Raw genomic sequence first — 27,845 nt, 5'->3', positions numbered from 1 at the left:
CTCTAACCGGCCCTGGGCTATAAAATCTAGTCGTGCTTCTCCAATGTTCGTGATTGCTCCAAAATATCTCGGGAAAATACTTCAAAAGTGTAAATCCCTGTAAAAGTCAACCAAATCTACGAAAACACTAGAAAGCACCAATTAGTAATAAAAGTGGCTTTAAAGAGCCAAAAACACTACTAATTATGACCAAGGGACGGGGGTAAACTACTATATAAAATAGACACATCAGCGGTTTTGTAAAATAAGCAATCATCCGGCCATTGGCCTTTGGTCTTGTTCGAGAACGGTTTTATAGCTGCTAAGCGTTTTTGTGCCTAGTTTATGAATCTGGCCATTGGCTGCATGTTATTTGGACGTTGAGTTCGCTACTAAGTTTCGAACTTAATTGGCTTAGCAAATAATCCGTCTGAGCATTGCCCAGACGGAATACTATTTATAAAGATAACAACACAATTGAAAACAAAGCCTGATTTCTCATTAATAGACTTTTTGTTTACAAAAAAATTACAATTCTTAGAAGTAGTACTTTTTTAAGTTATCTACATTCCAAGTTCTAGGCAGGCGTCTATCGTCTGGGGTTTCCATGCGATAGGTGCCATCCCTAACTTCTTCACAGATCCGGTAGGGGCCTTCCCAATTGGGGGTTAGCTTTCCAAACTCATTGGCCCTACCGGTTGCCTCCATTTTTCGTAACACAAAGTCACCTACTTTAAAAGGGCGCTTGTGTACTTTCTTATTGTAGGTCTCGTCATTCTTAGACGGTATATCTCATAACACAGGGCAGCATTGCCCCTGCGTTCCGGGAGGGAGTCTAATGCAAGTCGCACGACCTCCTAATTTTCCTCTTCATCATAAAGCATGACTCTGAGAGTCGGCTTGTAATGTTCAATGGTCAAGACGGCTTCAGCACCGTATATCATGAGAAATGGGGTTTCACTATTGCCCCTTTGGCGGTTGTCCGGATGGCCCATAGGACATGAATCAATTCTTCTGCCCATAAGCCACCGGCCCTTTCAATTTTCTTTTTGATGCCGTCTGAGATGAGTTTATTAAAGGCTTCAACTTGGCCGTTTTCTTGGGGTCGGCCGACTGATGCAAAACAATGTGAGATCCCTTGATCTCCCAACCAAGTCTTAAGGTGAGGCGTTTCAAAATGAGGGCCATTATCAAACACCATAGACGTAGGTACCCCAAACCGGGTGGTGACGTTCTTCCAAATGAAAGAGATGACATCCTTAGTCTTGATGTTCTTAACCGCCTCTGCCTCCACCCACTTGGTGAAGTAATCCACAGCCACCTGAATATAACGTTTTCCACCTAGTGCAGGCGTATAAGGACCCAAGATGTCCATGCCCTATTTAGCAAACGGGACTTGGCTGTGGATTGCCGTCAGATCAGTAGCCGGGCGGTGAATAAGCTTGCCAAACCTTTGGCATTTGTCACATTTCTTCACCAGTCTTTATCATCTACCTCAAGAGTAGGCCAAAAATAATGTCGCCTGGCTTTGACGGCTAGGGACCTGCCGCCTATATGGGAGGCACAATATCCTACATATAATTCTTCGAGAACTTCTTTTCCCTTTTATGGGGTAACACACTTCAATAAAGATTTAAGAAAACCCGCCTTGAAGAGCTCTCCATTTCTCATCTCGAAGTTTGCTGCTCGTTTCTTCATGACGGCTGCCTCCTACGTTGAATCAAGAAGCGTTCCGTCTGTTAAATATGCCCGGATGCCATCCATCCAGGTAGAGCTTAGGTCCAGGATTCCAATGGGTTCTTCATATATACTTCTTTTTTCAAGAACTTCCCAAAAGCACTATTACAAAAATGTCCTAAGGAACCACTTATTTAGCACTAGAAAAGTTAGAACACCGGTTTCTTAGATAATGAAACCATATATTATAAATATCCGGTCTTTTAGACTTGAATAAAAGAAACCACAAACTTATAAACTCTGGTGCCTTATATCAAGTTGATAATGCTGAGGGTCAAAGAGACCGTATATATAATAGCATTGGTTTCTTTTTTTTTAGGGAAAAAAAATAGAGCGCCAATTCACCCTAAAATTTCCCTCCGACATACTAAAAATTCCCTTCCCTCTAGAAAATATACTAAGTATATTAATTTTGAAAAAAAAAAATATTCTTCGGTTTTAAAAAAGAAAAAAAATATTCTTCACTTCCAATTGACCAAACCGACTCTGGTACTACATGCTACTTTTCCGCCATAGCCCAAACCAACTCTGCTACTTCTTGCTACTTTTCTGATCGCTGCTCTATTGCTGGTGATCCTAGTACTCTATTAAAGGAAATTTTATTTCTTTCGTAATTCAATTCAATATTTCAAAAGTTAGGGTTTATTGCTTTCAACCGCATTCGTAATCGCCTAATCTACCACTAGCACCAATACTCGTCGAATTGCCTAATCCAGCCACCAATCCCAATTTTGCGACAGGTATTATGTTAATTAACTCATCATTATCTACTTTTTTATGCATGTTAGATTAATTGATTAAAAATAATGTGAAGTTGAAGCGTTGATTGTTGTCGATATACAGGACTTAGTTTGTATGATTATTGGAAAAAAGTAGCCTTTTTAGATGACAACATGTTTGGTATTCAATGGTATGATTAATTTTGTTTTAAAAAAGTGGTATTTATCCAGTGGTATTAGGAGTTATTTTGGTCTAATTGATCTTGAAGATGGAAAGTATCAGGACTGAATGCAGAGTATTAATTTGAGCTTTGCATCTTTATTGTTAATGGAGTTAACATAAAATAAACTCTTCCTCTTCGTCACCCAATAAAGCATACTCTAAATCATCCATTAGAGCAGTTGCTTGGGTAAAGAAGTATTAATGATCGAATATCAATTTCAAGTGATAACCCTTAACGAGATTGCAATATCAACTATCTTTTCTCTTATTCTTCTTAATTAATCCATGAATAAAGTTGCCAACCTTTTGAGATGTGCCTATTTGACTTGTTAGTTACATACGCATTATTGAAAATCGAAATGAAATGGACTTTTTCTTCCATCTTTTTTCTTCAAAAGAAAAATTGTTGTCTTATTATTATGATATTTGTTGGTTTTAATTGTTATATTATTAGATTGGTTATCAAATGAATGTTTAAACAATGATTTTATCTACTAGTATTTGATAGCTCGATTTGGATTTTCTCTATGTGTGTAATGCATTTGTTTCCTTGTCAATTGGTTGACTATGTGCTCTTGTTTTATTGCATTCTTGTCAACATAAGAGTGACTTTTTAGGCTTTATTGTCAGACAATTATCTCTTTTCTTTTCATTCTTATTTTGTCTCACCTGTGTAATTGATTTGAGAATCATCAGAGTAATGTGGGTTTGCCTGATCTTTCCTTGATGCATAAAATCTGTGATGTGCTGCTTCCATTAACTTTTAAAATTTAAACATAGAAATGGATCAAAGTTGGATATCTACCTCCAAGCCGGGTGACCCACAATATGAAGCTGGAATAAGGGAATTTATTAATTTTGCCATTAAAAATGTTTGAGATCGATCTAGGTTATCATGTCCTTGTTTCAAGTTACATAACTTTTTGTATAGACCGACTGATGAAATTCTTAATAACTTGAGCAAGACGGCCTTTGATAGAACATCTACCATTTGAACTTGGCACGGGGAAAGTAAAGAAGCAACCTCTACAAGTGATAACGAAAATAATGGTCATGGTGGTTTAATTATAATGAGGGTGATAGGTTAGCGGACATGATGCGAGTAGCTCAAGATCAATTTGAAGAAAACCCAGCAACATTTGAGAGGATATTAAGTGATTTTGAAAAACCCTTGACCCAGGTTGTAAGAAGTACAGAAGATTATGAGCAATATTGAGGTTATATAACCTAAAGGCAGGTCATGGTTTAACTAATAATAGTTTTACATAAATACTTGATTTAATAAATGACATGCTTCCAGAGGATAATGTTCTTCCAAGACGTACATATGAGGCAAAAAAGATGTTGTGTTCCATGGGCTTACCCTATGACAAATTAATGCTTTCCCTAATGATTGTGTTTTACATCGAAATGAGCTTGATTCATTAAAAATTTGTCCAGTGTGCAATGTTTCACGATACAAGGAGAAAGAAGGGGTGCCTGCTAAGGTTTTGTGGTATTTTCCAATAATTCCTAGATTTAAATGTCTTTTTCTAATGCGAGCGATGCACAAAATGGACATGGCATTCTGAAGGACGAAAAAAAGTTTGGAAGCTTAGACACCCTGACTCCCCTCAATGGAGGTTTATTGATGCAAAATTTCCCGAGTTTGCTAAAGAAAAGCAAAACCTTCGCCTTGCATTGTCTACTGATGGTATGAATCCATTTTGTAATCTAAGAAGCAGTTATAGTACATGGCTGATAGTTTTGGTTACTTATAAACTGCCTCCTTCCTTGTGCATGAAAAGAAAGTACATGATGCTCTCACTGTTAATTGCTGGCCTAAAACAGCCCGAAAATGACATTGACATCTATTTAGCGCCCCTTATTGATGATTTAAAGATGTTATGGGAGAAAGGTGTAGATGCATTTGATACACATCGAAATGAAGTTTTTAATTTGAGAGCTATGTTGTTTTGCACCATTAAAGATTATCTAGCTTATGGTATTCTTTCAGGATATACGGTGAAAGGAGAAACGGCTTGTCCAGTATGTGAGGATGGTATGAAAGGGCAATGGTTATCAGCTTCAAATAAAACTGTTTACTTTAATCATCGTCCTTTTTTACCTATTAATGATGAATACCGCAAGCGAAAAAAAGCTTTTAATGGAAAACAAGAATTAAGAAGATGTCCTAAAGTCTTGAGTGGTGAGGATGTGTTTGAAAAGGTTAAAGACATTCAGGTAACCTATGGGAATAAAAATAGACCAAAGCTTCCTAAACAAGGGTACAAGAAATGTTAAGAGTTTTGGCATTTACCTTATTGGAAATTCCTTTTTGTTATACACTGTTTGGATGTGATGCATATTGAAAAAAATGTGTGTGATAGCTTAATTGGTACATTGTTGAATATCAAAGGTTAGACAAAAGATGGTGCCCATGCTCGTGATGACTTGAAGGAAATGGGAATAAGAAGTGAATTGCACATCGTTGATGGAAGTATAAGATATTTGCCTCCTGCAGCTTATTCATTGTCACGAATAGAGAAAAATGTCTTCTGTGAAAGTTTAGAGTTTAGCTGGAGTTAAAGTTCTAGAGGGGTTTTCCTCATATATTAGCAACCTTGTTTCAATGGAAAATTTGAAACTTGTGGGGCTAAAGTCTCATGATTGTCATATTTTGATGCAACATTTGCTCCCAGTAGCTATTCGCTCTATTTTACCTAAAAATGTTCGATATGCAATTATTAGGTTGTGTTCTTTCTTTAATGCAATGTATGATAAAGTCGTTGACCCGAAAAACTTAGATCATTGGGAAACTGAAATTGCTGTCATTATTTTTCAGTTAGAGATGTTCTTTCCTCCTTTTTTTGACATTATGATTCATTTACCCATTCACTTGGTCAGAGAGATTAGATATTGTGGGCCGGTTCATTCAAGGAGTTAATGGGCTTTTGAACAACAAATGAAAACATATAAGGGATATGTTAAGAATGTTTTTCACCCTGAAGGTTGTATTGCTGAACGACTCTTTTATGAAGATGGTGCTGGACTAGGTAGTGAATATGTATAAAATGCAAAGGTTATTGGGATTCCTATATCTCGACACACCGGAAGAATGGAAGGTAAAGGGATCATAGGCCATAAACAGCGTGATTTGTCTTATGAAGAGTGGCATCGGGCTCACACATATATTCTTTTCAATGAGGACGAAGTTGCACCTTATGCTAAGAACCATATTGCCTTCCTGAAAAAGAAAAATCGTTAGTTGAATCACAAATCACTATTAAGTGAACATAATAGATAATTTAGCACTTGGCTAAAAGATCAAGTAATGAGTGAGCTTCAAGATCCATCAAATTCCATTACTGAGCGACTTAAGAGTTTAGCTTGAGGACCCAATTTCAGGGCATCCTTCTATTCTGCATATGTGTATAATGGTTGCACGTTCTACACTGAGGAGAAAGATAAAATCAGTACTATGCAGAATAGCGGGGTAGTTGTTGAAGCGGAAGCTATGCACTTTGCGAGTGCTAAAGACAACAATCCTTACATATGGTAAAATGTGGTATTACGGTATCATTGACCAAAATCATTGAGATGCAGTACAATGGCTTTTCAATACCAATATTTAGATGCAAATGGGTTAATAATAACAGTGGAGTTGAATATGAAGATATAAGGCTTACTTTGGTTGATTTTGATAAGCTTGGTTTTGAGGAAGATCCTTATATCTTAGTTAGCCAAGCAAAACAAGTGTTTTACATGACTAATCCGGCTAATAAGAAAAGATCTGCTGTTATAAAACCAAGATCCCGGTATGACATTAATGACGACTATGATGATGACATTGAGTTGGAGGAAGGTTTTTCCACTAATGTGATTCAAGTTGAGGATTTCATTGATGATCATGGGGAGGATTCATTAACTTATGTGCGTGATGACCATAATGAAGGCACGTGGGTTGATAGTGATGATTAGTGTGTATCTCAAAAGCGTCGTCGGAAAAAGAAATAAGGTGAAGTACGTGATTTTAAAAAACTACACCCTTAAAATAATATATGTTTCTATGCTCCCTTATAGTGTTATGATATTTTTGCTTAACAAATTATGATAATCTTTTTGTTGGTAAATGCTACATAGTTTATGTTTAATGAATTTTAGTAAATCTCATTTAAATCGTGACATGTATGTAATATCTATCTTTGTTAGTTTTAATCTTGTAACTCATTAACTCTTTGCATGCTCTAGCTAATGGCAAGAAAGAAAAAGCCGGTACAATAACATGAAGGTAATGATGACGAAGATAATTCTGATATTGAACGACTTAGCCGTGAAGATGAAAGGGGTCGTACAGTACTTGCTGCTGTTGGAAAGGCAATTCAAAACGGGACCAAGATCCCTTTAGAGTGGGATCCTATAACTAAGTTGCCATGTGGGAACATAAACTTACCTTTTCTGGCTATATTGGTGTAGTTGTTCGGGAACGAATATGCATCACTTATGAAACGTGGAAAAAAGTTCCAAGAGTTTTCTTAGATGATATTTATGACATAATAAAGGTAAGACCCACTTAGTACTTAGTAACAATTGTATACGTACTATTTTTTTCATAATGTATTACTAAGAGTATTCAAAATTAATTGGGCAGAAAGGTTTTGTAGTCTTAGAAGAGTGTAAGGAGTATATTTTGCAGCAAGCAGATTGGAGAGCTGTAAAAACCCAGTTGAGAAGAGATTGGCTATACCATAAAAAAACTAGAAGGTTAAGAGAAAAGCCACCAGATTGGAAATATCCTTGGATCACTTAAGATATTTGGGACAAATTTGTTACAATGAGTATTGATGATAAGTTCAAGGTATGAATTTATTATGATGTTTAATTATTGTGATGAGTATTGTAATCCTATTATGTTTACAATATATAAGATTTATAGTTCATAATTTATGCTATGCCTTTGATTTGCATTAAACATAGAACCTAGTGTAGCAGAGATGTATGTCAAATGTGGGATTGAATTAATTAAATATAAGACTTATAGCTCTATTGCAATATTATTATTGTTAAAATCTTCCAATAACTCTGCTGTTAGATTGAATTAATTACACCTACTTGTTTATTACAACAAGGAACTTGGTAGAAGCCATGTTAAAGTAGATACAAGTTTGAATTAAAAGTGTGAAGATGTCAAAGTGGAATATGTCAAAGTACATTTTTTTTATTAAATACTTCTAATTTCGGAATAATGTTATTCAAAGGTGGTGAGCGAATGTAGTCGAGCAAGGTCAAAGCTTAAAAATTCAAGCTATCGTGGAGGGCCACTTGGTTATCAATACTATCGAGATGAGATAGTAAGTTTAGTAATAATTCTCCATGTATAAGTTAAAGTGATGCATACTTTTTCCAATAATGTATATTCAAGTTAATTAATACTTGTATATAATTTCTTTTATTTCATGTATTCCAAGAAATAGAATTCTTGAAAAAAGGGATCCATATTGACCATGTGCCTCGACACGAAACTTGGTTGCGAGTTCATTCCCATTTTAAAGATAGAAAATATACTTTTAAGAATCCAATTGATCAAGAGACAGCTGATGCAATTGTAAGAATTTTCACAAGTACTATATTCATATTATTTTGTTATTATACTTCCAACATGATATGATTTCTTATTATTGCTATCAGAATGCATTAAAAGATCAAGCAGAGAGAGGAGAAATAATTTTCGAGAACCGACATGATGATATTTTGGCCCGAGCACTGAAAAAGGTGGAGCGTGGAGGAAATGTAAGGGGCGTTGGATCAGGTATAACAAAGAAGCAGTACTTTGGTTCTGCAAAACCAACACCACCTAGCCAATTGCACAATGAACTTAATTGTGTCAGGTCAGAGGTGGCAATGCTGAAAAACCAAAATAATGTCATAATGTCTTATTTGTTATCGGGCCAAAACATAGGGGAGTTTAAGCAATTGATGGCCAGCGGTATTAGTGGCCAATCTAGTGTTCCCATTGGTCAAGACAATGGCTCTGGAAACCTAATAGTACTTGTTCTCAGCAAGAAAATGCTACCCAAGTTACTAGTTCATCTGAATTTGGATCAGATACAGGATTTTTTACCAAGCTTCTACGTGGAGGTGTTAATCAAGGTGGCCAAAGTGCTATATTTTTCTCAAGGAAATCCTTACACTCGGTCTCAAGATTTTCAAGAAACGGAATACAATCGGCCTCATAGTGAAAAACAAGAACATGAGCTAGAGCCTTACCAAGTTTCTTGGCCTGATACTACTAATGCTAACTCACCACAACAAGGAAATTGTATGTTCCTTAGCCCGATACATATGACACTCAACCTATTAGCAACCTTCCTAAGGTATGAAAAATAGCATTAGCTACTATACACCTTTTATTTTATTTAAACTAGTAAGATATATTGACCTAACATGTGTTTTGTTGTCAATTATTATGTAAATGACTAAGGGTATGCATGACTGTTGCTTAGCGACTGAAGATGACAAAGAAATCCAGATTATTGCAATTGGGCAAGTTTACATATCAGGGTCGACATTAGTGGTAAAGAATCATTATTTTTTATTTGGCCCCTGGTACTCATCGAGTCTCTATACTTGATGACCTGGTGCCAACAACATTACTTCCATGTCCTACTGAGCTTTTCACCTTTGTTTGTCAAGCAAAGGATACCTTTGTTCCCTGGCCGACTCATTTAATTTTCTCAAAGAAAAAGGTACACTTTTTTCTATATATGTATATTCTTTTTTGCATTACTTGGATTCTTTTTAATGTATAGAGTAAGTTTTTCTTTCTATTTGGTATTCATTGAAGCTAAAAAACATAAGTGATAAGCAAAGTCTAGAAAATTAAAAGTAACCTCCAACAAAAATCATTCTAATCGGATATTCAGGTTATCTGACCTGAAATTTCAGATATCTGGGTTTTTCTTTGATCTAATATCTGGTGTGGCCAAACAAATTATCTCATTGGCATAAACAAAATTCTAATCCACAAAAAGATGCTACAAGTAGCAATATCATAACTTCCTTTCTTTATCATCCTTATATATTCAAAGTAACCATTCACACCAAATGCATCTAGGTAGTACTAGGTAGGCTTAGTGAATCAAAATTTACAAAAGTGCATAAGAGCTAATATAAGGAAATCCACTCTTAAGCTACGTTTCTATGACATCCTAAACGCAGAGCCAAAGATTAGTACATACAGTAATACAGATTATAAAGGTGGAGCTTGCTCACTTCCTTCCAACAAGTCAGTTCCCCTTCACATCAAACAACCTGAGGTAACATTACAAACCCCTGTCTTCTCAATAATCCACACATTATTTGCCAGTGTATGACAGCTATCTCTTACGTGCAAGTTTGGATTTGGCCTTCCTTCTTTGAAAGAAAGATCTCCTGATATATATACTAGCAAGTTTGTCATGAATAAAGCAACAAGGATTTATATATTCAGCAACACCACATGAGTTACTCACCTTCACTCATCACCCATTCAAAGACAATGCGCCTTCCAGATCACTAATCATATCCATGCTTACCCAATCATATATCAGCTAAATGTTTGAAACTGTCACAACCCAATTATGTATTAGCATCTTTGTACTGTAATAGTTTTTCAATTCTCATCTAATTTGTTTTTTCTTTAATTTTATTTCTAGTTTACATCTAATATATTTATTTCTTGTGGTGTACAAAATTCTCTAAGATCAATAATCAGCTTAAAGATAAGGAGAATACCCCTATATCGAGATTGCCATCGACAGAAGCTTCATCTAAAAAGCCGTATAACATCACTAATAAAGATCGTGCCATGGTGACATCTTGTTTATTGGAAGCTTTTAAGAAAGAAGCTATGGGATTGAGACAGAGGAATGGGAACATAATTTTGAACATCCCGTTTAATGTTTTCTACAACGAGATGGTAATTCGGCTTGATTATGAAGATATATTTGATTGGTGTTTTCAAAGAGAGGTAGGAGCATCTCACATGTCAATTTTCATGATGTATGTTGTAAGATAATTAACCTTGTTAGTTTATCTCACATGTTGATCTTCATGTGGTACATACTTGAGTAATTTATATTTCGAGATTTGATATGCAAGGTACTTGAGCGAAGAGTGTCAAAAGGAGGGTATATCAGGGTTGTATGGTTTTTGCGATGTTAATTTTATTTCTCCGTTAACCCCGACAAAAGAAGGCGTTATGCGGAATGGTGAGCTTTAGCGTTATTGGTCGAAAGGATATCAAGAAAATGAAAAAAAGAACCCCGAAGTTTTGTGGCTTAAACTACAGTATGTGATACACATCTTCAAATTTTTGATTCATTGTGATTTATATTTTTGAACAAATTATTTATATTGAATGATGAAACAGTGTCCACGTCAATATCAAGACACCAAAGATTGTGGATATTATGTATGCCGCTACATGCAAGAGATAATAACAAGGAGACAACAAGTAGTTCCAGAAAAGGTAACTTTTATAAAATACAGTGCTTTTGTCTATACAAAATTCCATAGGGTTGATTAAAAAAGTTCTCAACCCAATACCTGAAAGTTATTCTTTATGCAAATATATAACCCGACATTACTCAAATTTAACGTGCCATATCTGATTCATGTCAGTACTATTGTACGCTTTTATTTTTATTTATTTATTTATTTATTTATTTATTTATTTATGAAGGAGTGCATTAACTAGTATCAGCAGTTACAAAATTAAATTATTACAAACTATGGGAGGGGCTGATAAATAGGATGTTTGATACAAATTATAGCAATTAACTTGTGCTTCTTTGGCTAAAAGTTCATCTAGCTTGTGGTGCTCCTTTTGCTTCAAAAGTTACTCCTTGTTTGTAAGCAGGTTCTTGCATTGTATGGCATAGAAAGTTAGTTAATTGTAGTTGTCTCCTTGTTGAATTTCTTAAAGTGCCATCTTGATCTGAAGTTTGTTATATGGATGCACTTATCACAGTTCATGATTTCTATCCATTCAAGTGCTAATTTCACTAAAGTGATCCCCGCATTTAAGGGGCTTGTTGCATGCCCTTTTCATTGACTACCTATAATTCTATAGGTATTACACATGGTTTTGATATATATAATTTCTTTTGTACTACTTTCCCCAAGCTCCCGCTACTTATCATCAAAAAACGATAGACGAAATACGAGACACTTTGGTTACGTATGTTTTTAAGCAAAAAGAAGTCAGTGATGATGGTATGGCTGATGATCATGAATGATTATCGCACATATTTAAACATTGTATATATATTTTGGGATATAAGGATTTTTGCTTATGGAGGCCAATGAATAGAGTTTAGACTTTGGAGAATTTTAGATTATGTTTTATTTTTATTTTTTTTATTAGAAAATGGATAGTGATGTTTAGTGAATTATTGTCTTATAATCAGCTTTCTTTTCTTTCTTTTTTTTTTTAAATTTTTTTTAGATACATAATGTACAGTGTATAATTAAATATATTTAGTGAAGTATTAAATTATTGAGCCCAATTCGATATTGTTGTAGTTATTTAATATATGATACTAAAGGTCTACAAGTGCATATATATAGCAGGTTGAAACAATTTTATTAGTTATCAATTTAGACAGCATCACCCCAGCCAACGTATAGTACTGTATTAATACGTAATACGTATTTTAATAAAAAAGTACAAAAAAAAAATTATTTTGATGTATAAATATTATGGTTTCTTAAATTACTATGTATATGAAAACAAAGAACCAAAGAAACCGGATTTTAAACATTGTTGGTTTCTTATATAAATCCTAGATACCACATTTTATTCATCTACGGTGCCTAAACTATATCTAAGAAACCGAATATCCAAAATATATGGTTCCTTTCCCTCAACAATAATAAGATTTCAAATCTTGCTAAGAAACCAATTATATGTGATAAATGGTTTCCTTGATTAATCTAAGAAACCAGAAAAATTTTGTGATCTCTTAGGCTATGAGACCTACTACCTAGGCAGCATAACTTTTCTGGTTTCTTTGTCATATTTAGTACGGTTTCTTATGCTATTTTTGTAGTAGTGAAGACTGACCGAGGCGTATCATAGCAGGCGAAAGATGTCAGTTTGGACAATGCATCCGCCTGGTTGTTATCTAACCTGGGCACTTGACTCAGACGAAATTCTTCAAGTGCCCTAGCCTCCTTTTTGACTGCCTGGAGATATTTGATCATAGCCGGGTGAGTTGTCTCATATTTTCCCTCATACTGTCTTACGACCAACTGTGAATCAGATTAGGCGTCAATTTTTGTTGCCCCTGCCGCCTTACACATGCGATTTCGGCTAGCACGGCTTTGTATTCCGCCTCATTATGCGAGGCCTGAAACTTAAACCGCAGTGCATATTCGAATATTTCCCACTCAGGGGACTCATATATAATCCCTGCACCACAGTCGTTCTTTGTCGAACTCCCTTCTACATACACTTTCCAAACCTGATCAATGTTATCCGGAGGAACCAGTCGTGTCATTTCAACAATTAAGTCGACAAACACCTGATCCTTCACTGCGTTTCTGGGTTCAAAAGTGATTTCAAGACTTTGCATTTCAACATTCTGCTGGATGACTCCAAGGTAGACATTGGCCGCTTGAGGGGCTGATCGTTGTAAACTACAACCGGATGTTCCAGAAAATAAGGCTTCAGCTACTTGAGTTCCATATACAAAGCAAGGCCAAATTTTTCAACCATGGGGTAACGTAGTTCAGCATTTTTTAGCACATGGCTAATGAAATAGACCGGGAGCTGGATGCCGTCTCTCTCAGCAAGGAGAACAGCACTGAGGGCATGGTCTGAGACGGCTAGGTACATGTACAATGTCTCTTTGTGCAGAGGGCTAACAAGCCTTGGCAAAGAGTGCAAGTGTTCTTTCAGCTTTTGAAAGGCCGCCTCAGCATCATCCCCCCATTCAAATCTAGTCTTCTTCCTGATTACTTGGAAGAAATAAAGGCATTTGTCACCTGACCGGCTAAGGAACCTCCCCAATGCCTCCAGGCAACCGGTTAGTCTCTATACTTCCTTAACAGTGCGGGGTGACATCATGTCAATCACCGCCTTTATATTCTCGGGGTTAGCCTCTATCCCTCTTTGATCAATCAGGAATCCAAGAAACTTCCCAAACTCAACACTATGACGCATTTTTTGGGATTTAACATAACCTTATGTCGCCTGTGGGTGGTGAAGGTTTCTCGGAGATCAGCCAGGTGATCCGTCTGTTGCTTGGATTTGACTATCATGTCATCAATGTACGCCCCCACATTCCTCCCAATTTGATTAATGAAGACTGTATTAATCATATGTTGGAATGTAGCCGGCGCATTCTTCAAGCCAAACGGCATCACAGTATAACAGAATAACCCCTGATCAGTGACGAAGGCCGTATTTTCTTGATCTTTTTTCTACAGAGGTATCTGATGGAAGTCGGAGTAGCATCCATAAAACTCATCAAGGCATGTCCGGCTGTAGAATCGACCAGACTGTCGACCTTTAGGAGCGGATAGCTGTCCTTGGGACATGCTTTGTTGAGGTCTCTGTAATCAACACACGTACGCCAGACACCATTCGGCTTCTTTACACGAACAACATTCGCCACACAATCGGGAAAATTACATGGCCGAATGAACCTAGCATCCAAAAGCTTTTTTACTTCGGCAGCTGCCGCCGGACTTCTTTCCTCGCCGCGATTTCTTTTTTTTTTTGCCGGATGGGCTTCTTTTTTTGATCCACGACGAGTTTTTTGATAGCGAGATCCAGGCTGACACCTGACATCTCTTCCACTTCAAAGGCAAAAATGTCTTTGAATTCTTTCAGCAATAGGTGCAGATCTGCACCCAACTTAGCATAAGCAGTCGTCCCAACCTTAACAGTATGCTCTGGACGGTTGTCATCCAGAGGTATATTAATATGTTTACTAGCCGGCTAGGGACGGAGCTCATCTGACCGTTCCCCGGTCAATGATTGCTATTTTTTCTCTTTCTTCACCACCACCTGATGAGCCTTTCTTTTCTTTTCGGCTGTTGGTGGGGCTGGCTGGCATCCTTGACATTGTCAAGTTCTATTCATTCCTACCCTTGGCCGTCTAAGGCCACAATATCTTTGACGGCTGAGAGGTAGCACTCCTGGGCCGTCTTCTGGTCCCCGTTCAAGGAACCAACTGTAGGGAATATTTCAAGCATTATCCCTAGCTTGAACCCCACTGTGATCATACAGTAAAGTACAGTGGCGTCCAAAGGGAAAGAAGATAGAGCAAAAGAATCGTCCACAAGTTTTAGGAACTTGTATACCGTTCATAGGGTGAAGGTTACACCCCTTAACGATCCAAGAGATCGTCAACTCCAATAGGTCTTGAACCATGACTGGTAGTTCGGGAATGAAGGTATAAATCTAACCTAAAAGAGATTGAACCTGCCCTAATAATAAGCCTCTACTTTATTCTGATCGTATTCATGTGCGCTTTCTGACTAACATGCAATCAATAGATTTACCCTAAACCTGTTTATCTATGTTGGTTGAATATTAATGCATAAGTAAACTATTATTGGCGATCACTTGAATTATAATCAAATTAAACCTAAATAAGATTATTAATTATCTTATTAAGCGTGATTACAAGTACCAATTCCCTTTAAACATGCATAAAAGGTGTGATCAAGCAATAACAATAAATATAATCAAGCAACATAATAACAAAAATAACAATAATAATATATAATCATAAATCAAAACAAAAATAATCATGAATCATGTTAAAGCATAATAATAATATCAAGATCCTAGGCATGATACTAACAAGATTAATAACAAACCCTAGCATATCACTAAGCAATAAAAATCAAATCTTTAACGCTAACATGATATTAACAACCATGAATATTAGGAAGAACATAAAAGGCATCATATTTTTAATCATACTTGATATTAAAGTTACCCTAGACATGATACTAGGAATTTAAATAACAATCTAAGCATGATTTCTACATAATTAAACCAATAAAAACCATTAAAGTACTTACATGGATGTCTCGTACCTCTTTCGAATAACAAAATACACACGTTAGTAACTTTAAGGACAATAATAAATCAAACAATTAAATTAAATAATTGAAATAAGGATTTGGGATCAAACCCTCAGAAATTAAAACCTTTCACGTCTAGGGCGAAGACAATTTCGAATATGGCTAGGTGTATCTAAGTCTTGCGAATGCGAATTTTGTATTTGAGAGAAGGCTAGTTTAGAAAATAGAGAGAGAAAGAGAGTAATCAAGAGAATCTTGATGAGAGTTGGTGATTAAAAAAAGGGAGATATGACCTCTATTTATAGAGAAAAAAGAGAGGCGAAAATTAAAGAAAAGAATTCGAATTCGAATCGAGATAGACCTCGATGGACATCAGTTTTTGCGGATTTTGTTTTTATCATATCTTTTGATCCAGAAGTCGAAATAAGGCATATAATATGTCGTTGGAAAGATCTCAAAGTATACTTTTCAACCCAATCAGAATCAGATTAAAATATTTTGTAGAAAAAAAGTTATGGCAAAAATATTTGGACGGTGTCAGTTTTGGATAGAGTTTCATATCTTATTCATATCTTTTTCGTTATAGCTCGGAATTAATATTATAATATATCATTGTAAAGATAATTTCAAGATCTATCCAACAATATAAAATTTGGATAAATATTATGAGGCCCAAAAATAAATTACTGTCTTTGAACATCTTTAAATTAGAATAGAATTAGGATTTAAGAAAAGGAAAGTTTTTATTTAACTCAAATTCTTTAATCTTATCTTTTCAAAAAGGATAATTAAGATCTTTTAGAAACTTATAGAAGCTTTTAATTAACCCTATATAGTTTAGGAATAGGATTAAACCTTTGGACCCTCCACATGATCATTGGGTCGTAGGTAAAATTCGGTTTGGGCCCAGTTTAGTATTTTGGCCATAACTTCCTCATATTTATCGGAATTGGGCTTATAATATATCGTTGAAAAGGTCTTTTCAAGCCCCATCCAACTACACTATTATTAGACCCATATCATGGACCAAACTAAACTAGAATGCACGGTTTTAAAAAATAGGGTAAGAAAAGAAATATTTTCAAAAACAGAAAGAAAAGATATTTTAATAAAAAAAACATCCTCATCACTAGACTTTTCACACTTTCGCTTTGTTCGATACTCAAATTATATGAAAGGTACTCATCACTAGTTTTGGTTTTGGGGAGACACAAATGGGTGTCTGCAGAAGCCCCCACTTTGACTGAGTTTAGAGAAATGCAAGTTTCGAAAACGAAAGTCAAAGTAGCAATAGGGACGGAGAATGATTCAGAACGTTCAGCGATCCTAAATCACTCTTGTAATGCCGATACCTGCAAACTAGCGTTAGTTAAATAGATAAAAGAGTTAAGAAACGCGTATCTTGCACCATCGAGCAAACGTCTCTGAGGGTAACCGATTGGTTGTGACGATCTTCCGCAAGCTAGAGAATACCGCCTGAAGACTGCTACGCCTATAACTGCCTCCAATGTCTGCTGTGATATTCTTCGAAAAGATCAGTGCTTGTTGATCCTTAATGATGTTTTGCCAGTACGTCGGCGCTTTGCTGCTTGTGAACCAGTATGTCGGTGCTTTTGCTGTAATGACAATCCTCTTTTATATGGGAATAGTTGCCAACACAACTCTTGTATGATGTATGACAATCTGATTTAGGGAAAGTTGTCAATGCTTCGTAACAATCCATCCTTGGAAATGTTGCCACGATGAAGCGACAATCCGTATCTCGGAAAATTTGCCAAAATCCATTTTTTGGGAAACGTTGCCAATGTTTCGTAACAATCTGTCATAAGAATTTTGCTACAATCGACAATCCACATCTAGGAATGTAACTCTTGAAAACGATCCACCTTGGAAATTTGCCAACGCTATGCGACAATCCTTTTAGGAAAATATTGCCACAATTGACAATCCTTGACTTGGAACATTTGCCCAAAAAGAGTCGATCGACAATCCACTTCGGGAAAATTTGCCACTTGCTGAAATGAATGACAATCCACGTTGAGGAACTTTTGCCGAAATTTATGATGAGTAGAGACCTATGACAATCCTTTGGGAAATTTTGCCATAGGGAACTGGGTGTAGGATAATCCAATCTCGGAAAACTTGCCAGCGATGACAATCCGAACTTGGAAAAAATTGCCAAACAGAGAAGGAGCACGACAATCCATGCTTGGAAACTTTACCAGAGATGACAATCCAATCTTGGAAAAATTTTCGTTTGAAGAAAATGCACGACAATCCATATTTGGAAATATTGTCAGTTAGGGATGACAATCCAATTTTTGGAAAATTTGTCGTTTAATAAGAATGCACGACAATCCATATTTGGAAATATTGTCGTTTAAGAAGAATGCACGACAATCCGTATTTGGAAATATTGTCGTTTAAGAATGCGCGACAATTCATATTTGGAAATATTGTCGTTTAAGTGCTTGCTTTTAAACCGATACGTTGATGCTTGTAATGAGCCAGTGTTTTAGGCGCTTAAGCTAAGTGAGATGATTTTTTGTCAGGTCAATCACTTACTACGATTGTAATCGAGCCGACTACTAATCATGTCAAATTGCTTATAGGGGCTAACTGGCGTACCAAGGAACCCGAAATTGCTGTATGAAGTCGAAATAACCGTTCTGAGAGGCTTCGAGCTCTGTCGCTATTGAAATATCTCTAGCGTCAAGAATTGGCTCTGTCGCCAGACGCTGGGATCTAGCGCCAGACGCTAGATGTTATTGCCAGACGACAGCCTTGTCGTCGGGTGCTGGAGTTGGGTCTTCCCTACTCTGCTCTTGCTGCCGTTGTTGCTTGGTTTTGCTCCGAACTTTGAGCTTGGTTGTTTCCTTTCAACCAAATCCGCTCAAATCTTTTGTAAATTAAAGATCTTCATCTCTAATTTACTAATCTATGTAACTCCTCTTATCTTAGAGGAATCTCCTGTGTCATATTCGCGGTTTTTTTCGAAAAAAAATCCGGGAATGTCCTCGCCTGCTGGGATGCACCTGCATTTATTTTTTACTATAGGACTTTGCTTATCTTTCTTTAGGGTTGACCTAAGACTTAGTGTTGACTCAATGTGATAACACGACATGATTCAATGTGTACATGACTCGTGTGTGCATTGTAATGTGATCGTGCGACTCTAAAATGCAAAAAAGCAAAAATTTTACGTTATTTTTGTGGAGGGTACCGACTTTCTCCCGAAAAAGAAAGACGCGAAAAAGAATCAAAGTTATTGAAGGTGCATGTTGAATGAGCTTAATCCGTTAACGTTGTCTCTCACAGTATAAGGATTGTAACATCTTAGACTATCCTAGTTGACTCGATAATGAAAATATTTAGGTAACTTAGGCGCGGAGGCTAAGCACTTCATACTTCGATGCAATGATGATTATGATTGATGAGTGATTTTGATATGACAATACATGCTTCAACGTTGTGTTAAGATTTCATGAGAAAGGGTTCCTAAGGGAAAGTATATTTGGTCATGTATCTGTGCAGTGTGTGAAAGTGACACTGAAGTTAGGTCGCAAGGATTAAGTGTGTGGAAAGATATTATTTTTTAAAAGAGTCAAATGGTGGTGACTCTTAGGCTAGGTAAGCTAATGATGTAGGGATCAAGCCCCCAAGTCTAGCTCTAAATGAATAGGGATGAGCGCAGGGGATCCCTTGATATGATCATGGTGTGAGTGTGTGAATGTGAATGTGAATATGAATGCAATTTTATTACGGCCGCACCTCAATGTGAGGTTACCTACGTATCCGTTAGGAATCAGGCCGAACGTAGCTCTAGCCGAACCTCACACAAGTGTGTATACCTCAAAAAGGTTTTTTTAAGGGTTGTAACGTGGTTAGGCTAAATGTTATAAAAGAAGGGGATAAAGGCTTAAGACCCTAGATAAGCCCCCAAGGTGTGCAACCTTGCTTTTGAATCTTTAATTTTTATGCTTGAGTTCCTACTCTTTTTTAGCTCTCTTTTATCTTTTGCTTTAGCGTCTATTTTATTTTTATAAGTGTGGGCAATCCCGATCATGCGGTCTATCACTCACTTGGCATTCATGTTTCTCAGGCACGGTACCGAGCACTCGATAAGAGACGCAATCTGAGACGTGTTCATATCAAAGACATTGGAACACTTGCCCTTTTGTACACTTTTTTTTTTTTTTTTTGCTTATTTTTTGCTATTTTATCTTTTGAAGTAACTCAAGTTTTTTTTTTTAAAAAAATGCATAAGTTACACACCATACCATCCCAAGGTTAGGTAGATAAGGGTTGAAAAAATGAAGGGTCTATCGCTAGACGAGGCTCAAAGTGGTTTACCAAAAAGGATTGCATATTTGAAGGGTGAAAGGTAATATGATATACCTTGTGCTTAATTCGACATGGATTTTTTTTTTTTTTTTAATGTAATGAAATGATCATATGTAAGAAAATAAATGCTCGTTTTATTTAAAAAGGGAAGAATAAAAACGAATTCTAAGAAATAAATTTAAGGAGGACGAAGGGTGCAGAGTTATTAGGGAAAGGGTTTGAAAAAAAAGAAGAAGAAAGCATGAATCTTGGTGAGAAGCTTGCCTTGTGCATTTGTTTCATCATTACCCTCATTTTTTTTTTGTCAATCACATGACTCAAACTCGATTAAACATGCATGTATGGAAGAAGGTAGGAAGAATTAAGGTTGTGATATGGAGAAAGCATGTAGAGAATGGAAAGATGATGTAGATGGAGAGATCGATATGAAAAAATAGGAATAGAATGTACCCCCAACTCAAATGACGGAAAACGATTCATGCATGAATCTAATACATGGTCATGGTGACATATACAAAGTGTGTACTAAGACTAGTGAGTGTAGTGACATGTTAAGACTCGTGTCATGACCATGTGGCTAGACTATGTGGCTAGACTCAAGCAAAGACTAAGTTAAGACTTCACGTATATGCATTAAACTGGACAGGTTGTGGTATTTTAGTCATAACTTTTGATCTGTGACTCTGATTGGGATGAAACCAACGCCAAATTAAAGATAAAACTTGGGGCTACAGATCCATAGGTTTTACGACGCGTAGTTATTCCTATAACTCTGGCTATGACCAAAACAAGTTGACGCTTGTGCAGTAAATGGGAATAAAAATCCGGGTTGACTTCAAGGAACTATGGCTCGATTTTAGACATATTTATTAGCTCAAATTAATTAAAAAAATTCCTTTAGTCATTAATCAGTTTATTTAGTCTTAACGCAAGTCAAACAAACGATTAGGAAAAATCACATAGAGTATGCACAACAGATAATATGCACAATTAGTCAAGTAGGCACAATATGATGCAATGAGTTTGCAACTTAACCATGGCTCTAGTTCTTTAAAGTTCAGGATATGGGTTAGTCAATAGAGGGTCCATGGTTAATTGTCCGAATGCACCGCGCGGAAGCCTAACCGTGAAGGGTTGGCGCGAGTGGATGGGACACCGCGAGTTTTCAAAAACTCGCTTCCATGGTTTGGTGAATTCAACATTCTCTGATGTACCCATTGTTTCTCAGAGCGTTAAATCAGATAGATGGAGCATGAGTTCCCAGAGGATTAAGCCCATATGTAGAACACATATGGGTTTCAGAAAAGTGAGAAAAACTCAATTAAGAAATAGGATCAAGCAAACAGTGCTAAAAACTGGTCAAAATTAGAACGCATATTTCTGGCTCGGTATTGGAAGAACTTGGCGCCAGCAAATAGAGGCCAGCGCCACAATTTGGCTTTAGCGCCTGGCGACAGTAGCTGTTGCCTGGCGCTAAAGTAAAATAATTGGCGCTAGACTTTGTTCTCTGACACTAGTTCCTACATGCCTCATCAGCTTTCTGTGCTCGATAAAATTTTCCAGCTTCGCGCAGCATTACTTCGATTCTAGTTGTAAAAGATATTCCTCAAATTTCCTACGTGTAAAAATCCTATGTTTTAACTCATTACGGATGGTCTTTCCAATGAGATCTTTTTTATGCATATGACAATAATGTTAATCAAAATTACGCGCATGAAATACTTAGAACTTTTCGAGTCTCATACACTCATTCTAAATCATTGCCGAAATAAATTTAGGAATTAAAATAGAAATCCTCCCCAGTGGAGTCGCCAAAAAACTGTAGGGAATATTTCAAGCATTATCCCTAACTTGAACCCCACTGTGATCATACACTAAAGTACGGTGGCGTCCAAAGGGAAAGAAGATAGAGCAAAAGAGTCACCCACAAGTTTTAGGAACTTGTAAACCGTTCATAGGGTGAAGGTTACACCCCTTAACGATCCAAGAGATCGTCAACTCCAATAGGTCTTGAACCATGACTAGTAGTTCGGGAATGAAGGTACAAATCCAACCTAAAAGAGATTGAACCTGCCCTAATAATAAGCCTCTACTTTATTCTGATCGTATTCATGTGCGCTTTCTGACTAACATGCAATCAATAGATTTACCCTAAACCTGTTTATCTATGTTGGTTGAATATTAATGCATAAATAAACTATTATTGGCGATCACTTGAATTATAATCAAATTAACCCTAAATAAGATTATTAATTATCTTATTAAGCGTGATTACAAGTACCAATTCCCTTTAAACATGCATAAAAGGTGTGATCAAGCAATAACAATAAATATAATCAAGCAACATAATAACAAAAATAACAGTAATAATATATAATCATAAATCAAAACAAAAATAATCATGAATCATGTTAAAGCATAATAATAATATCAAGATCCTAGGCATGATACTAACAAGATTAATAACAAATCCTAGCATATCACTAAGCAATAAAAATCAAATCTTTAACGCTAACATGATATTAACAACCATGAATATTAGGAAGAACATAAAAGGCATCATACTTTTAATCATACTTGATATTAAAGTTACCCTAGACATGATACTAGGAATTTAAATAACAATCTAAGCATGATTTCTGCATAATAAAACCAATAAAAACCATTAAAGTACTTACATGGATGCCTCGTACCTCTTTCTAATAACAAAATACACACGTTAGTAACTTCAAGGAAAATAATAAATCAAATAATTAAATTAAACAATTGAAATAAAGATTTGGGACCAAACCCTCAGAAATTAAAACCTTTCACGTATAGGGCGAAGGCAACTTCGAATATGGCTAGCTGTATCTAAGCCTTGCGAATGCCGAATTTTTTATTTGAGAGAAGGCTAGTTTAGAAAAGAGAGAAAGAGAGAGTAATCAAGAGAATCTTGATGAGAGTTGGTGATTAAAAAAAGGAAAATTGTAAACTAATAATCCCACCTTTACCCCGTCTTCCATAAATAATCCCACCTTTTGAAATTTCAGAAACAATCCCACCTTTGACAGGGATCTTCCACTAATGATCCTTTTGACCTAGAACCTGTTAAACCGATTAATAATTTTTTTTCTTAGTCTTTCTCCTTGGACCACCAGTCCACCACCATTCCACCCATGCTACTCATTGACGAGAAATCGTAACAAGTATCAAACAGTGTTACTCCCGTTGTTGACTTTAGGTGCGGCGTTAGCCGAGTGAATGCGGTTCGAAGCGAATTGTAGGCTTGAGTTGGTAGCCGAGTTATGGCTATGCCTGAATCAACGATAACCCCGCCCGAACCCGACTCGTCTACATCGAATAATGTTGGTGGGACGGAGATCTGCTGACCACCTACGCTGAACCCACTGAGTCCCACGTAGTAGAAGGTGTTCAGTTTATTGTTCTTGATCAGTGGCGCGGTTACGCAGTCCGCTGGTTTCGCGGAGTTGAACTTGAGTGAAGAGCTTTTGGGGGAGTCACGGTCGACTAAGCAGTAGGAGAACGAGGTAGCCTTGATTTGTGAGGGTAATGAGAGCGGGCCACCACCAAGCCCGAGAAGCCCGGCAGCACCTACGAAGAGTCCTTCGTTGTCGTGACCGCATCCTATTGCTACCTTTGGGATTTTCCCTGAGGTGCCAAACGACACCGTTTCGGTGACGAATTCACCGACGGTGTAGGACCCGTCGTCGTAGGAAACCTGGTAGAGACACGCGCTGTTGCGGTACGCGCTGACCTCGAGGGTGGAACACTCACGTGTGCTGCACGTGAGAGGGGAGTAAGTAGAGGAGGATGAAGGGGTGTAGATTGGGTCGCTTTGCTGGTAGCAGTCGGAGCAAGGTTGACATTGGAGCCAGCTGACGTCACTGCCTGTGTCAATAACCATGAAGTACTCCTTTGAAGGGGAGCCGACACCGACGCGTGAGAAGTACAACCTGTTAAAAGTCGACACGTGTCTCATAACCTAGTAAAACCGGTTACCAAAATAATTTAACCGGTTATGCATTGTTAGTGGAAGACCCCCGTCAAAGGTGGGATTGTTTCTAGAATTTCAAAAGGTGGGATTATTTATGGAAGATGGAGTAAAGGTGAGATTATTAGTTTACATTTTTCCTTAAAAAAAGGGATATATGACCTCTATTTATAGAGAAAAAAGAAAGGCGAAAAATAAAGAAAAGAATCTGAATTCGAATCGAGATAGAACTCGATGGACATCAGTTTTTGCGGATTTTGTTTTTATCATATCTTTTGATCCAGAAGTCGAAATAAGGCATATAATATGTCGTTGGAAAGATCTCAAAGTATAATTTCCAACCCAATCAGAATTAAATTAAAATATTTTGTAGAAAAAAAGTTATGGCAAAAATATTTGGACGGTGTCAGTTTTGGATAGAGTTTCATATCTTATTCATATCTTTTTCGTTATAGCTCGGAATTAATATTATAATATATCATTGGAAAGATAATTTCAAGATCTATCCAACAATATAAAATTTGGATAAATATTATGAGGCAAAAAAATAAAATCTTACTGTCTTTGAACATCTTTAAATTCGAATAGAATTAGGATTTAAGAAAAGGAAAGTTTTAAAAAAGGAAAGCTTTTATTTAACTCAAATTCTTTAATGTTATCTTTTCAAAAAGGATAATTAAGATCTTTTAGAAACTTATAGAAGCTTATAATTAACCCTAATTAGTTAGGAATAGGATTAAACCTTTGGACCCTCCACATGATCATTGGGTCGTAGGTAAAATCCGGTTTGGGCCTAGTTTAGTATTTTGGCCTTAACTTCCTCATTATATATCGGAATTGAGCTTATAATATATCGTTGGAAAGGTATTTTCAAGCCCCATCCAACTACACTATTATTGGACCCATATCATGGACCAAACTAAACTAGAATGCACGTTTTTCAAAAATAGGGTAAGAAAAGAAATATTTTCAAAAATAGAAAGAAAAGATATTTTAATAAGAACATCCTCATCACTAGACTTTTCACAATTTCGCTTTGTTCGATACTCAAATTATATGAAAGGTACTCATCACTGGGTTTGGTTTTGGGGAGACACAAATGGGTGTCTACACCAACAGAGCCATCATCCCTCTCATACTTAATCAGCATGAGAGAAGGGATGATTACAGCCTTGGCTTCGTTAAGGGTTGGACTGCCTAAAATGATGTTATAGGCAGTTAGTTCCTCAACGACCAAGACCAACCAAGGGGTGGGTAACCGGATAGGTAGTCCTTTTCCTTTTTCACCCAGTCCTTTTCCTTTTTCACCCAGTCGGATAGGTAAGTCGATCCTACCGACTGGGTAAACCATCCCACCCCCAAAACCAACCAAGGGGTGGGTAACCAGATGCATGCTGCTGAGTTTGTATTTTAGCTTTTGCAGGCACCGGAGACTGATGATGTCTGACGAGCTACCAGTGTCAATAAGGATTCGCCCAACCAGCTGGTTGGCGACCACACATTCAATGACGAGTGTGTCGTCATGCGGACGGCGGATGGTGCCCCTGTCCTTCTCAGTAATCAGAACGTCTGGGAAGGAGGAGCTAGCTGTCTCCTGCTCATCATCATCATCATCATCATTGTCCATCTTTCGAAGATGGCTCTTGGTGCCCCGGATGATAGGGCCACCGCATGAGAACCCACCTGTTATAGTGTAGACCGGTTCTTTATCGGTTTCCGAGCTACTAGCAGGCTGGGGTGTCTTAGAGGAATGCCCCAGGTACTTCTTATTAGTCTCATTGGACATAGAAATGTAGGACTTTAACATCCCTTTATCAGTCAGATACTCCAACGCTTGCTGAAGGCTGAAGCAGTCGTTGGTGTCATGGCCAACTTCCTCATGGTATTGGAAAAATTTATTTTTTTGTTCCTTGATTGAATGGAACTTTTCATTGGATTTGGCTTCTCTAGAGACAGCCGGTCCTTGATCTCCATGAGGATGGAGTTGCAGTCCTTATTAAACTCGTACTTGGGGATGTACGGTTTAAATTCTATCTTTTTCTTCTAGGACGGCTGGTTAGAATCACTCACCGCCCAGACTTCTTTTCTCTTCTTGCTCACTTTTTTTTTTTCTTCACTGGCTGAGCAGGCCAGCTTTCTTTTTGTTTATCAGACTTCATGGAGTCCGACTGGCCAGCAGGCGAGAAGAGGTCGGTTGCTTGAATATAGTTTTCCGCCTCCCTCAGGACCGCCTGTAAGGTAAATGCCCCTTTTTCTGACAAAGTCGAACTTAAAGGTCAACCTGTCTCTCAGACCCTTAAAGAAGTCTGTAAAGGCAACTTTGTCAGACAGTCTCTGAATCTGATTTATGGTCAGATTGAACCGCCTGACGTAAGAGCGTAATCCTTCTCTCTCTCCCTGCTTAATGGTGCTCAAGTCAAAACTTGTTTTTTTCGCAGGGATGTTCATTCAGAAGTTGGAAGCAAACAAGAAGGCAAGATTCTTGAAACTATCGTTGGAACCGGCTGGCAGGTTGCCAAACCATTGTTGGGCAATGCCCTTCAATGTAGTCGGAAAACATCAACACCAATTGACATCATCTAACCCCTATAAATACATGAAGTTGGTATAAGCCATGAAGTGATCTTCCGGGTTAGAGGTACCATCATAAGTACCTACCAACACATTTTTAACCTTGGCCGGCTGTGCCGCCTCGGTTATTTCCCTGTGAACGCAGAAGGTTGTTCACCCATGTGGAGCAGGCGAAGCTACCAGTCAAGTGGTAGGACATTGATGTATGCCGCCTAACCTCTAAAGAAGGTCGGCTGCATGAAATGAGGAGAGTACAGGATGTAGACCCTAGGCGGTAAGTACGGTGCATTCCCAATCATCTGAGGCCCTGAATGGACGGTATTACCGTCTGTATGTCTCTGATGCAAGGATTGCACATTCCCTGCAGATATATTCTTAAAGCTGTCTGGGAAGCTTGAAGTGGAAGCTGACTCAGAGAACTGTTGATTCCTCTTGCGGGTGATAATCTCCCGGGCATCAAGAGTGTATTTTTTGTTTCCTACCGGTTGTTCACTCCGGCGGGTATTTTTGGTATTACTCTTAGGCAGAAGAATCTTGGACCAGTCAATGGTCCCGGATGCCTTCTCCTTTAGATGCGGAGTTGGATGCCTATCTTTGACTGGCTTCCTCTTCTCTAGAGGAGTCTTCCTTGCCGACTGACCCTTGCTTGGGTCAGCCAAGCTCTTAGTGATCAGATCCTTGATTTCACCGTTTAAACTAGTCATGAATTTCATTAGTTCGTCTTGGGTGACTGGGGCGGATGCGCTTGGTTATGGATTTCCTCTTCCGACTGGTCAGGAGGTCGACTTGTACCCGCCTAGCTTGCACCCCGCCCCAGAGTGTCCCTGGGCCGTATGCGCTTGGTTATCAGAGAGCCATCATTGGTTATATATGTTTCGACTTGAGGATCATCCTCCTCTTGGTCAGTAAAGACCTCCGGTTGGTCTACCGGATGCTCAGGAGGTGGTACATACTCTTGAACCATCCTTGAGGTACTCTCCCCACAGACGGCGCCAATTTTTTTTGGTATTATCGTCCCTCGGTAGAGTTACGTCACAAAGATTGGTCCGGCTCGAGCTGCACCTGCAAAACAACGGAGACTCCGGTTGTTGGAGCTCCACCTCTGACGATCAAGTTAGTAACTTAAAAGAGAATAAAGAGTGCAGAAATTTAGGTGGGTCTCTGCTTGGATTCCAAGCTCATGTGTTTCTCTGATGAGAGAGAAAGTAGGTGTAAT

At 37.5% G+C, this 27,845-nt stretch overlaps 1 protein-coding gene and 1 long non-coding RNA gene across 9 annotated transcripts; one reads left to right on the top strand and one right to left on the bottom strand.

Annotated features, from left to right (window-relative positions):
• Positions 1-1,876: 1,876 nt before the first annotated feature.
• Positions 1,877-19,863, top strand: LOC110728755. Of its 8 annotated transcripts, none has more exons than XR_002512771.1 (11): positions 1,880-2,456; positions 6,889-7,199; positions 7,289-7,495; positions 7,896-7,988; positions 8,106-8,242; positions 8,326-9,011; positions 9,119-9,383; positions 9,856-10,645; positions 10,777-10,965; positions 11,048-11,146; positions 19,823-19,863. It is a non-coding gene; the product is annotated as an uncharacterized LOC110728755 (long non-coding RNA). The 8 variants fall into 8 exon arrangements; XR_002512770.1 differs by lacking the exon at positions 19,823-19,863 and adding an exon at positions 11,803-12,305; XR_002512767.1 differs by lacking the exon at positions 19,823-19,863 and having other exon boundaries at positions 1,881-2,456; positions 9,856-9,953; positions 10,379-10,645; positions 11,048-11,352.
• A 3,301-nt stretch (positions 19,864-23,164) lies between these two features.
• LOC110728717 (protein ASPARTIC PROTEASE IN GUARD CELL 1-like) lies at positions 23,165-27,342 on the bottom strand. Its single transcript, XM_021908360.1, has 2 exons — positions 26,912-27,342; positions 23,165-24,020 (listed from the first exon to the last, which is right to left on the bottom strand). Exons 1-2 carry the CDS (start codon positions 27,340-27,342, stop codon positions 23,180-23,182), a joined length of 1,272 nt encoding a protein of 423 aa, XP_021764052.1. The 3' UTR covers positions 23,165-23,179.
• Between the last annotated feature and the right edge of the window lie 503 nt (positions 27,343-27,845).

This window comes from Chenopodium quinoa, unplaced genomic scaffold (assembly GCF_001683475.1).
Source record: "Chenopodium quinoa cultivar QQ74 unplaced genomic scaffold, ASM168347v1, whole genome shotgun sequence".
In the NCBI taxonomy this organism is placed as follows: Eukaryota; Viridiplantae; Streptophyta; class Magnoliopsida; order Caryophyllales; family Amaranthaceae; genus Chenopodium; species Chenopodium quinoa.
The sequence above is the reverse complement of the archived record's forward strand: the minus strand, read 5'-3'. Positions and strand labels throughout refer to the sequence as shown.

Coding starts and splice junctions, on each gene's coding strand:
- LOC110728717 (XM_021908360.1), bottom strand. CDS start 27,342: ATGAAATTCATGACTAGTTTAAACGGTGAAATCAAGGATCTGATCACT. Junction 24,021..26,911: donor CAGATGATTGGGAATGCACC/GTACTTACCGCC, acceptor GACTTTTAACAG/GTTGTACTTCTCACGCGTCG.